This window comes from Fukomys damarensis, unplaced genomic scaffold (genome assembly GCF_012274545.1).
Source record: "Fukomys damarensis isolate Sample0158 unplaced genomic scaffold, DMR_v1.0_HiC HiC_scaffold_19, whole genome shotgun sequence".
In the NCBI taxonomy this organism is placed as follows: domain Eukaryota; kingdom Metazoa; phylum Chordata; class Mammalia; order Rodentia; family Bathyergidae; genus Fukomys; species Fukomys damarensis.
Genome location: NW_022900931.1, coordinates 24,587,392 through 24,599,955, shown reverse-complemented (window position 1 = coordinate 24,599,955; position 12,564 = coordinate 24,587,392). Strand labels below are relative to the sequence as shown.

Below are 12,564 nucleotides of genomic sequence, written 5' to 3'. Positions count from 1 at the left end.
TTCTCAGGGCAGGGTAAGGGTAAGGACCAGTCCTGCTGTATGACCTCAGGAGGCCTTTCCAGAAAAAGCAGCTTAGGTTAGGGCACAAACGGCTGAAAATTCCTTTTCCCCAGTGCTCTGCACAGCGCCTCTCAGTCTCCAGGATGATGTGGGTTTGTGGTTTTTCCAATGTCCTACAGCAAGATTGGATCTGACATGATTCCTTTTAGCAAAATTTGCCCTGGAAGAAAGCTCATGCTGAGTATTCAAGACAAAGAGGCCAAGGGCTGGGGTGCAGTTCAGGGGCAGAGCACTTACATTTCATCAGACCAAATGTGTAACATGTGTGCCAGGCCCTGGGTTCCACCCCAGCGTGTGTGTGTGTATGCACGCACACACACACACACTATTCTATCTGGAATTTGGGAAATAAAAGATGAGCCAAGCAGAGGGTACACCTAGGGAAGGCTTTACTTCCACCTCGCCTGCAGTTACCAATAACTCTGACGAGCTTTTATGAAAATGCTTGTTCTTGCTAAATTTAAATCTGACTAGACTCGTTACAAGTTAAACTCTGTGAATTTGCTGACCCCTAGTGGACAAAGTGGATTATGACTATAAACTACATTGCATTAATTGCAGGTATTTGTTAAATGTAGTGTTAAACCCGGGCTGGTGGTGCAGGCCTGGAATCTCAACATTCGGGAGGCTGAGGCAGGAGGATTGCTTTGAGCTCGAGGCCAGCCTGGGCCACATAGTGAGCCCTTGTCTCAAAAAACAGAAACAAAACAAAAATTAAAAGTTTTGTGACACTAAGATCGCAGGTGTTTCAGGTGTGCACTTTTACACACACACAGTATGTATATCCATGTGAGGAGATGTATATAATAATTTGACTGTCACAGTATGAGACTTCATGTATATGCATAAAAAATGTACATAGGTAAAACAAAAATACACACATTTAAAAATCCAGTGAGACAGGGACTTAGCTCAGTGGTGCCACCACCTGCCTCGCAAGTGCAAGGTCCTTCCATCCCTGACACACAAAAAAAATTTTTAAATAAAAATACAGTGAAATGTTAGTGGCTCAATGGTACAGAATTTGCCTAGCATGCCTAAGGTTGTGGATTTGATCTCCAACACCACACACACACACACACACACACACACACACATGCAATGCACACATGCAAAAATAGATTTTAAAAATTTTAGGTAACTGCAAGTATAGTGAAATGTTAACATTGCTTCATTGTTTTTGTTTGTTTGTTGAGATGAAGTCTCAAGTTTAGTTCAGGCTGGTCTTGAACTCACCACGTCACTGAGGCTGGTTTTGAACTCATGGTGATCCTCCTGCCTCAGCCTCCTGATTACAGGTGTACACTACCATGCCTGGCAAACACTGCCTTGTAATTTGATTTTAATGTAACGGCAGTGGGCTGGGGATGTAGTTCAGTGCTTAGTAATTATGTGCAAGGCCCCAGGTTCCAATCTTAGCACCTTATATATAAATTTCAGTGTATTTGGTATCAGCAATTTTAATTTTATCAAAGTATTGCCTAGGGGTCATCGACCCACTGCAAGTACTGCCGGTGGGCAGGAAACCCAGCTGTGGGCTCTGTGCTGGGTGCCATCCTGGACAGTTTCCCTCCTCACGGGCACAGGATGCTCAGAAAATGCTTTCTGGTTCCTTTGCAGATGACGTGACTGAAGAAACATTCACAGACGATCCTTGTGAGCGACCCTTCCTGTCTACTCTGGTGCTGTGTAGGAGACAGGGCTAGAGGAAGATGCCTTCCCAGAGGGAAACAGAGCAGAACTTTGGCGGCCACGCCCCTCACACCGCTCCGTCTTCCTCTGATGTGTCCACGTTCATTTCAGTCTTTCTTGCCCCCCTTTAGACGATCCTTTGTCCTGCTTCTGTTTGCGGCTTTTCCAACCTGCAGTTTTCATTTCCTCTTTTGTGTCTCCGCAGATCTGGTGAATGACCCTTCCACGGATGAGACAGGCAAGTTGCACGGAAATCCTGAAGGTGGGGCGCGGTCCTGTCACCAGTCACCCTGTCTACCCTGGCTCTTTAATCGGTTCTGTGGTCTTAGTTCTGCATGAAGGGGCTGTGGGAGGGCTGCTGGGGACAGTGGAATAAGAGAAGAGAGACCTTCCGGTCCTTGAAACGGGAAAAAGTGGATTTGTAGCCAACACAGGCTTCCAGAACTTAGCTTGCCATCCGCAGGACCGATACCTTTGCAACACCTTCCCTGTGAGCATCAGTGAATCCGGTTCCTCGGGCCATAGTTCAGAAACGTGGTCGCACCGGGCCCCGACCCCGTATCTCTACTCCTGCCGGCCCCACCCTCCTTCCCCTTGAGATCTGAAGGCCTCCTCACCTGCTCTTTTGTGCCTTTTCAGTGCTGGCGGATGTCCAGCCTTCCGCGGATGAGCTGGGTGAGTTCAGACCTGGGATCCGGGGCCGGGTCAGGCCGGGAGGGAGGAGAATTGCAGTCTAGGTAGCAAGCACATTCTTCCAGCAGCTGTGCTTACGTGTGTGGTATTTAGAGCCCGAAATGGGAACTCTGATAGGTGTTCTTTGTTTGGTTTGGTTTGGTTTTTTGACACAAGGTCTCACTATGTAGTTGAGACTGACCTGGAGCTCACTATGTAGCCCGGGCTGGTCTCCAGCGATCCTTCTGCCTCAGCTTCCCCAGTGCTGGGATTACAGGTGTGCGCCACCACAACTGGCTTTTCTGCTAGGTGTTTAATATGCGCAATGCCAAGACCCAGTCCTCTCTAAATTTCCAGGACTCGGTGACAAAAGGAAGACACTCTAGGAGGAGCTTCTGCCTCAGGATGGGCAGCACGGTTAAATGGCCAGGCACAAGGGACAGTGTTGGGAAGGAAGGAAAGGAGAAACTTAATTACTTGATTTGTATTTCTTCTTAATTTATTTTGTGGTGCGGAGGAATGAACCCATGACCTCATGCGTGCCAGGCAAGCACTGTGCCAATGAGCTACACACAGATCTTTTTGTTTGTTTGTTTGTTTTGTTTTTTTGGTCCCGGGGATTCAAGTTGGATCCTTGCACTTGCAAGGCAGGTGGTGGAGCCACTAAGCTGAATATGCACCCCTCAGATCTTTTTTAAACAAAGAGCTTTTCAAAGTCTGCTACTAAACGGGGTTATAAAGGTGAACCGAACTGAATGTCTTCTACTAGCCATCTCGGTCTAAGAGACAAGCTAGGCAGATGCACAGGCAGCTTCCTTCACTTCCACAACACGCGTGAGCCAGGTGAGCAGAGGAGCTGTGGGAGGCACCGGGGCCCTCGCCAGGGCTCAGCACTGGGAGGAAAGCTCTGCCCCTGAGCACCAAAGAGCAAGCAGAAGACAATCAAGAGAATAGGAGGGACTAAGTTTTAGGTAAAGCCAAAGGCACCAGATGGAAACAAAGACCAAACACAATCTGGTCCTGCTGGCTCACGACTACAACCCTACCCCTGGGGGAGGCTAAAGCAGCAGGAGGATCACAAGTTCAAGCCCAGCCTGGGCAACCTGATGAGACGCTTGTCTCAAAATTAAAAACAAGAACAGAAAAGCTGGGAATGTAGCTCATTGTGAAGGCCCTGGGTTCACTTCCCTGTACTGCAAGGAGAAAAAAAAAAAAAGAGAGAGAGACAGGTTTCTGCGAGGGAAGAGTGGCATCAGATTTGTTAGGCCAGAGAGATCGTGGAGCACACCCCCACCCCATTCCCTCTATCTGAGCCTCCAGAGCAGTGTGCAAGACTGACTCGGCAGAGCAGCCCGAAACCCAGGAAACCTGCAGGATGGTGGGCGGCTTCCCCACAAAGACAGCAGCCCAGCCGGGCAAGGTGGCGCACACCTGTAATCCTAGTACTCGGGAGGCTGAGGCAGGAGGATCACCAAGAGTTCCAGACCTGTCTGGGCTACATAGCAAGACCTGCCTCAAAAAACAAAACCAAACCAACAAAAAAACGAGGCGAACGGAAGTAAGCACAGCGCAGAGGGAGAGCAGTGGTCAAGGTGACGCCCAGGTAGCAGGTGGCAGCAGAACTCCCAGAGGCCTGGCTCAGCCTGGCAGAGGGCACGTGGCCAGTGTGTGACATCACGGATCTGGAGACTGAGCGGAGTGATAACCCTTGCACAAGGTAGTCGGGTCAGGAGACCTGGCCGAAATCTGGGCCCCCATGCGAGCTCTCTGGTGACATCCCACAGGGAACTCTGCACAGCACTCCTTGGCCAGCTCCCCACTCCCAGACTAAACCCCTGCTAACCTCGCCCCACAACCAGGCTCGGGATGGACCTGACCCTTGCCCTGCTGTCAGCCGAGAGTCCATGCCGGTGGGTCTGAGCCACAGGAGGGTTTCTCTGTGGAGGAGGATCTGCTCCCGCACAGAAACATGTGCTCCTGAGCTCGGGACCAAGCTCCCTGGGGCACATGGCTCCAGCTTTGTGTCCCCACTGTATTTGCGGATTGCTGGGCATGGTGGCACAGGTCTGCAGTCCCAGCTACTTGGGAGGCTGAGGCAGAAGGATCACTTGAGCCCATGGGTTGGAGCCCACCCTGGACAACATATGAAACACTGTCTAAATTTTTTTTAAATGTCATTTTAGTCCTAGGGATTGAACCCTTGGCCTTTGCACTGAGCTACATCCCTACCCCTCTTCCCCCCCCCCATATTTTATTTCCATTCAGTGTCTCACTAAGTCACTAAGTTTCCCAGGCTGGGTTTGAACTTGCAGTCCTCCTGTCTCAGCCTCCCAGAGCTCTGGAAGCATAGGCATGCACTGCCACACTCCACTTTTGTTTTTCTTACAAACAACACAGAGATATTCACTGTACAACAAGTTGCTCAACTGTCCAGGAGACAAAGGAGGCAAAATCCCCTCCTAACTCCCCATCTGTCCCATTATGTGGATCAAATCAGCCCCTTGGGGATTTTAGAATTTGCCGAGAGTTATTAACTCATTTGCTCCCTATTTACGGCCTAAAGGGCTCCCAAGTAAAGCAACAGTTACAGAGGGCGACTTCTAGAATTGGTAATAACCGAATAAAATGTTTGCTTTCTAGCTTTGGCCAATGATAAAAACGCCACTGCAGGTATGGTTACTTTTTGCACGTCTTTCTCTTGGGCTTTTCTTTCTCCCTGAGCATCCCTTGCCCTCTTGCTCTTTAGACAGTACTTTGTTCAGCATCCAGCTTAGTCCTGATTTTTCTCAAAGAGCATTTTCAGGAGTGTTCACTCCCTGGACTCAGTGTTGTGTGTTTGCTCGTTCCCAATGAGCCCCGACCGGGGGAAAGGAGACCACTGGCACCTGGTCCCCGAGGCCCCCTCTCCCCCTCCCACTTTGGAACTGTATTTGGTGATTCACAGACTGGGAAAGCAAATCAGTTAGACGAGGAGGACTCGCATTACCCAGACACCTCAGACAGGAGGGCGCTGTCGGACGCGCTCATTTGCACCTGCAGCTGGGGTGGAAACAGCTGGAGCTGAGAGCAGGGACCTGCCCAGATCGCTGGTTCTCCAGAATGAGGCTCCTGCCTCTCAGCTTCACGTTTCATAGCACAACCTGCAGTCTTAGAAAGACTTTTTTATTTTCCTAGAAGAACACTTAGAGATCATTTCAGTGCTTCTGCATGCAGGCAGGGAAGCACCTAAACCTCACCTGAGTTGCTTTCTTCTTTTTCCCCCTCTGTCCCCTGTCCACCTCTCCCCCCAACCCTTGGGCCTGCTTCTGCGGCCCCGATTCGGCCTCCCTGTGCTTTGTGCTGGGCCCCCTCAGAGTGCCGGGATGAGAAGTTCACATGCACAAGACTCTACTCGGTGCACCGGCCCATCAAGCAGTGCGCCCACCAGGTCTGCTTCACCAGGTGAGGGACAAGCCCATGTGGTGTTTTCCTGTCAGAGGTCATTTAGTGAGCACTCCCTGTGGAATTGCACTTACTATTTTTATGATCACTGGGGGGAACCAGAGATCGAATACACACTGAGCTACATCCCCAGCCCTTTAAAAAAATTTTCTTTTTTTGAGAAAAGTTCTTGCTAGGTCACTAAGTTGCCCATGTTGGGCTCAATCTCAGGATTCTCCTGCCTCAGCCTCCCACAGTATTAGGGTTCTGGGAACCAGGCTGGAACCGCATTCTTCAAGGGCACAGGATTTTAGCATAACCCTCCTAGCTGTCCCTGAAGGTGCTGCCTGGAAGCTGGAGTCTGGGGAAGGGGCACAGAGACTGCACTGACTAACAGACGCCAGGAAGTAGTGAAGGCCAGGGTTGGGAGAAGGAAGGTCTGCAGGGAAACATCGCTGGGTTGATTTAGTTCCGGATGGAAAGAGGCGGAGGCAAAAGACCCAGCCCCAGAGGGAGAAAATAAAGCAAAGGAGAGTTTGGCTGGACTTCCAGCCAGGTGTGCAAGGTGTCACCAAGAACAGCGACTGATACTTTTCTGTCTCCTCCACTCTGCCGAGGTGGGGAAGGAAAACTGCAAGGCTTAGGGGCCCCTGAGTAGGGATGAGTGGGGTGCACAGTGCAGAGGCCGCCTCTCACGGCCTTTCCGGCTCCTTCCTCCTCCACAGCCTGCGGCGAACGTACATCATCAACAAGGAGATCTGCTCCCGCCTTGTCTGTAAGGAGCACGAAGCCATGAAAGGTGAGGGGTGCCGGAGCGCGGGGCTGGCAGGGGTGGCCCAAGGGCTGGAAACAAGGCCAGCGCACAGAGCTCAGGCCTGCTTTTGGAGGAGGCCTCGGGCCCCCAGGTCCTCTCAGCCTCAGATTAAAAGGTCAGCCACACCTCGATGGGCTCATGGAACGTATGGAACTGCTGGAGCCCTGGGTCCCTCTGGCGAGATGGAACACCCTGCTTCTACAGAGGGTTCCCTAAGGCTCTGGCTGCTTTCAGGGCCACGAGGAAAAGGACAGATGGGAAGCTTGGGCTAGGTCTATAAAAACTTTCCCTTGGACAGGGCATTTAGAAACTGGCTACACTCTAAACAGTTCACCAGGGCCAGCAAGCATTTGCGTTGCTCTCTGTGAAGTCGCAGAGGCAGAAAGACTCTAAGAACCAGCTCACAGGGGTCCGAGTGGGACCGAGCATGCTGGGAACAAACACACTTCTCGCCTCGCCGGTGGACAGCCCCGAAGCCGGCTGTGGTCGGGCCGAAGCCACACACACGGCCCCTTCTGACTCAGCAGCTGCCTGCCTCCGGGCTGCTGAGTCAGAGCCGGAGTCACCGCCGCGGGAGGAGAGGAGACCGGCGCGGCCCCTGGTGGCTTGGTTGAAGCCACCTGCAAGGGAAGCACCTTGAGCCGAGGTCGAGTGCTCGGGACAATGGCACCTCCGGGCTCTCGGGGGACCTGCCAAAGTGGGGTGTTCCCACGCAGTAAACACCGGGGTGGACGCGGAATGACTGGGCCTCGCTTCTCCATGAGCAGGTCCATGACCCGCAGACTGGGAGCTGGGTAGAAAGGACCACCTGCGCCGGGCCCTGGGCAAAACGGTCACGGCAATACTCACACACACGTGGAGGTGGGTGCTTTCCTGCGGGTCTTACAGAAAGGGGCAGCGAGGTCCGTGGAGGGCCAGGCACTTTCTAGAAAGTGGAGCTCGCTAGCTGGGGTCTGGCCGGGCGCCTTCCTCTGCCCACACCGACTGCACCGCTGGCCAAGCCTCTCCTCCCGGCCTCTCCCCAGCCTGACGTCCGCTCCGCTTCCCCGCAGACGAGCTGTGCAGGCAGAGGGCAGGCCTGCCCCCCAGGCGACTCCGCCGCTCCCGCTACTTCCGACCTCCGCCCTGTGAGGACGCCGACCCGCACAGACCCAGGGGCCCGTGATGTCGTCGGGAAGACGCAAGAGGGAAAACTCCAGCCAATCCGCTTCTAATGGCCAGCTTCGCCCCTGCTTCCTAACTTTTCACGGAGCCGCGTAACATTTATCTCGTTTTTCGGTATTTTAAATACATTGTCGCATAGTTCTGCTGCTGCCCGGTATCATAGGCACAGTGGGTAAATGCCAACCACCCGGCTGATACAGGAAAAATCTAAGTACAGTTTTCAGAACAGAATAAACTTTGGATTCATGTTTTGTTCTTTTTTCGGTGGTGCTGGGAATTGAACCCAGGGCCTCGTGTGTGCTAGGCAAGAGCATTTTCCTTTTCTAGTTCCTAGATTAAGTCTCTATCATTTCTCCATATTCGCTTTAACTATTTTGCTCTGATGGTTCTACATTTTGCCTGGGAGGTTTTCTTGATGAGATGGATGATGGTAATTTTTGTCCGCGATTTTCCCACAGAGCTGCGGATTTTATAATTGTACATAAACACACGAAGAGGCCGAGGCTAGCGAGAGAGGACAGGGCCAGGCACGGAACTTGGGCCCTTAACGCCAGGCTGCTGTGCCTTTGTCCCAGCAGGAAGTAGGGAAGGAAGTGACGCTACCATTACTCAGACACCGTCTCGAGAAACTACTTGTGTAGAATGTGTTCTCCCAGAATTGTTGCTACTCCTCCATCCTCGCCAGTTCCCGGGACACAAATGGCTTCTAGGATATCCCTATCTGAGTCCTAGAAGGGAGAGCAGGCTGATGTTTCAAATGGAGAGGAGAGGAAACACAACATTCACACACTCATCCTGGCTCTGTCGATAACTGCGCGGCCTCAGGGAAAGCTGCACTTTGCTTTAGTAGCCCTGGTTTAACTTCCTCATCTTTTGTCAGTTTTACGGTCCTCATTCTGCGATCCTCTGGAATAGAGGACACACCACAGCCACATTCCCAGCAAGCTCGCCTGCTTGCTCTGTCCTCAGTAGTCTCTGCAGTCCAACAATGGGACCAGTGCAGTTCTGGGGTTGAAACCAGGGCCTCCTGCATGCTAGACAGATACTATGCTGAGCTACAGTCTGGGCCACCACATTCCCACTTTAATAAGTGACAAATACTTATTGCAAACCCTCCTTTCTGAATAAAAACCTTCTATAAAAACCAGCGGCATTCAAATAGGAACGAGCAGACAACAGTTACAATAGAGGCTGGCTTCCTTTTCATGTAGCTGAGAAAAACTGGCTCAATGAGGCTCAGATTCTTGTTTTTCCCTCCTGTGGTGCTGAGATTGAACCCAAGCCAACAACTCACCAAGGAACTCTGTCCTCGGCCCTATTTTAATCTGAGACAGGAAGTCACTAGACTGCCCAGGCAGGCCTCTAACTGTAGTCCTGCCTCAGCCTGCCAAGCAGCAGGAACGGCAGGCATGTGGCGGGGCACCTGGCTATGGCTGCGTTCTTGCTGTTAAATAATTTAGGGATGGCAGGTGTAGGGCAGAGGGAGAGCATCTGCCTAGCATGAGCAATGCCCTGGTTTTGAACCCCAGTATGGAGAAAGAAAGAAAGATAAAGAAAGGAAGAAAGAAAGAAAATTTTCAGTTTAATGTGATTTGCACAACTGATGAAAGAGAAACACACACACACACACACACACACACACACAAACCCAACTCGATGGGATCTCTGTTCCACATGGTACCCAGAGCTAGATATATTCCTATATAAACATTAAATGCATACTGTAGCTACTGTTGAGATGCCATAGGCACAGACTTTCTAAGAATCTCTTCAAAATGCTCCAAACCAGAAGTAATGAAGAGATGGAAACACTAATTAAGCTGACCTGTTGGTGCATGCTGTATATGTGTGTACAGAACTCTCACACATACTTCATGAATGCACACAATTGTTGCATGTTGATAAAAATGTAAACAAAAATGTTTAAGGAGATGGAAAAGTTAATGCCCCTGACATGATCACTGCATGCCACACACTTGTACTAAATTATTACACTGTCTGGTGTACATTCGTATACTTAACGTAATAATCAACAACTGAAAAATCAATACCAATGTATATTTTAGGGAATATTTAAAAAGGCACTTTGTGGGCCAGGGATTTAGCTCAGTGGTTCCGGCACCTGCCTCGCGAGCACAAAGACCCAAGTTCGATCCCCAGTGCCAAAAAAACAAAAAAGCAAAAAAGTTCTCATGAACTGGCCCTCTGGCTGCCTGTTGCACAAGACAGGACCGACATTACCTGAGGGCAGCGGTTCCACCCCAGCATTGTATGAATCGCAAATTAAATATTTTAAAATGAATTTTTATCCAACTTCTTTCTTAGAGTTAACTGGCCCTTGGTCTGGTTATTGCCTTTTCTCTTCTTGCCTGTGTTTACAAAAAAGACCTGCATTCAGGCTCTTCTAACCTACTTTACCCACTTTCAAACCCGAGTGCCAACACTGGTGCAGTGTCTCTATTCTGCTCTCCTGTGCCCCGTTCTTCACAACGCTACCCTACCGGTGCTCATCCAACATTCCCAGTTGAGGTCCGCTCCACAAGGTACGGGCCCTTTTCTTTTCTGCCCCCTTCAGGTCCTGCTAGGGGAAGTTTCACGCTTTCCTCTTACTTGTCTTTTGCTTGAGCACATTTCTATGTTTTGCCATTTCTTGCTGTTCTAAAGCTCTCTACACTTTCTGGTGATTCTGGGGATTGGATCCAGGCCCTCATGCTAGTTAAGCAAGCACTCCGCCCCTGAGGTACATCCACAGGCCTGGAATTGTGTTTTAAAGAAAAATCAATGATTTAAAATGGACTGTTAATGTTGGGATTTTAGGGTCTGGTCAACACAGCCACTGGGGATTGCATGCTTTCTTATTTTTTTGGTACCAAGGATTGAACTTGGGACCTGGCGCTTGTGAAGCAGGCAGCGGAACCACTGAGCTAAATCCCCAGCCCAGGATTGAGTGCTTTCCTGGAGTTCTGCGCAGGCATCACCTCCTCTGCCTTCCCATAAGGTTAGGTTACTTACTCTCTTCCCAGATTGAGCTGATCCTACTCTGAGCCTGATTTCCCCAAATTTCACCCTTGTAATTCAAGAAAACTCCTTTTCCTTGAATGAACAGGCTGGAAATTCAAGTGTGCACTCTGCTCACTACAGTTCCACACACACTTTCTCTTAGTTTTCTTCTGACTCGTGGCAGATGGTACAAACACCAGCTGGTTTCCTCGCCTCGGCCTCTCACTTTTGGTGACATCAAGTGGTGCGTGATGCTAGCCACAAGCTCCTCCCTCACGGCTTCAGGGTGTTTGTGGTGAAAGTGAACGCTTAGACAATACTGTGCATCTGGTCAGGAGGAACAGCGCCCCTGGCTGCCAATCCGGGAGGGAGGACCGCGGACAGTGACAGGGACAGTGACAGGCGGAGCCCAGGGCAGGAAGACAGATTCTCCAGGTCCTGACTCCAAGTGCATCTGGGAAGTGTGGGAGGGCTCCTGGGAGACCTGGAGACGCCGGACAAAAGCAAGGAGCCAGGAGCGGTAGAGAAGAGGCAGACGTGCTTGTGGTTTTGTCAACTCCGAGGCCAACCTACCCTTGCTCGGCTTAGCATTTCCGCCAACCCGGCGTCGGGGAAAGTGTCAGGCTAGGTTCTCTGTTCTCTGTGGCAGGGACAGAAACAGGTGGTCACAGTGTTTTTCTCTCTTTTTAATTTTTTTTTTTTTTTGAATGTTAAAAACCAGTCATGCAGCAGCAGAAGCAGCAAGCAGTCAGACAACAACTTCTGGGCAGAACCCACCACGGAAAAAGCAAATGTTGTTTATATAAATAGACACGCAGAGCCCACAGCTTCCTGTTAACAAATCGAGCTTAGCTCTACTGCAAGCCCTCACGTTTTTAAAGTAGCTGCTAATGGTTCTGTGTTTTGTTTTCAATCTGTCCAATCACTTTGGGGAAGGGTCTGGTTTTCCTAGCTCCTAGGTCCTGCCGTTCTCTTCCCTTTCCCAGGAATTTCTCTTTCTTCTCCCCTTTCCTTTCTTCTGTGCATTTACCTGGCTGTGTGTTTGGACTCCAGGTATAGTGGGAGTGTGGGATTAAATTCATGGAAAACTCCCCAGAGACCAGTCAGGATGCTCTCCCAAATTTATGCAAGAGTCACCGATGTCAGAGATGAGCTTGGACAAATATAAGAAATTCTTTTCTTTTTCCTTCCCTTTCCCTTCCCGCCCCTCCCTCTTCTCTCTCTCCCTCTCTGGGTAGTACAGAATTGATGGGGGTTGAGGTGTCACAGGCATGGCTGGGCACTGTCTCCTAATTATTCTGTCTCAAATGGTGAAACAAAGGAGTTACAACAAAGGGTACTGAGAATGCACAGAACAACATTTCTCCCATTCATATTACACACATATTTTTTGAGACACGCTGGTCTTGAATTTAAGACCCTCCTAATTCAACCTCTCCATCTGTTCTTGAAAATGGTAAGATTTAGGTGGAAGAAGCCGGGTGTGGTGGTGCATGCCTGTAATCCCAGAATTTGGGAGGCTGAGGTAGGAGGATCAACCAGAGTTCCAGGCCAGCCTGGGCTACCTATCAAGACTGTCTTTAAAAAACAAAATAAAAGGCCAGGCGTGGTGGTGCATGCCTGTAATCCCAGCACTTGGGAGGCTGAGGCAGGAGGATCACTGTGAGTTCGAGACCAGCCTGGGCTACATAATGAGTTCTAGGTCAGTCTCAACTACATAGTGAGACCCTGTCTCAAAAAAC

General features: G+C 50.4%; 1 protein-coding gene across 3 annotated transcripts in view; it reads left to right on the top strand.

Moving 5' to 3' along the window:
• Mfap5 (microfibril associated protein 5) overlaps positions 1–8,075 on the top strand; it is an 11,107-nt gene extending 3,032 nt beyond the window's left edge. Inside the window, exons 4-10 of one of the 3 annotated variants that reach the window (XM_010607818.3) lie at positions 1,681–1,716; positions 1,958–2,014; positions 2,392–2,427; positions 5,065–5,094; positions 5,778–5,865; positions 6,570–6,643; positions 7,711–8,075. In XM_010607818.3, the coding sequence (XP_010606120.1) occupies positions 1,681–1,716; positions 1,958–2,014; positions 2,392–2,427; positions 5,065–5,094; positions 5,778–5,865; positions 6,570–6,643; positions 7,711–7,823 (434 nt within the window). In that variant the 3' untranslated portion in view covers positions 7,824–8,075. The remainder of the gene's footprint in view (positions 1–1,680; positions 1,717–1,957; positions 2,015–2,391; positions 2,428–5,064; positions 5,095–5,777; positions 5,866–6,569; positions 6,644–7,710) is intronic. The other 2 variants (XM_010607819.3, XM_033766305.1) reach the window with 2 other exon arrangements.
• The last annotated feature ends 4,489 nt before the right edge of the window (positions 8,076–12,564 follow it).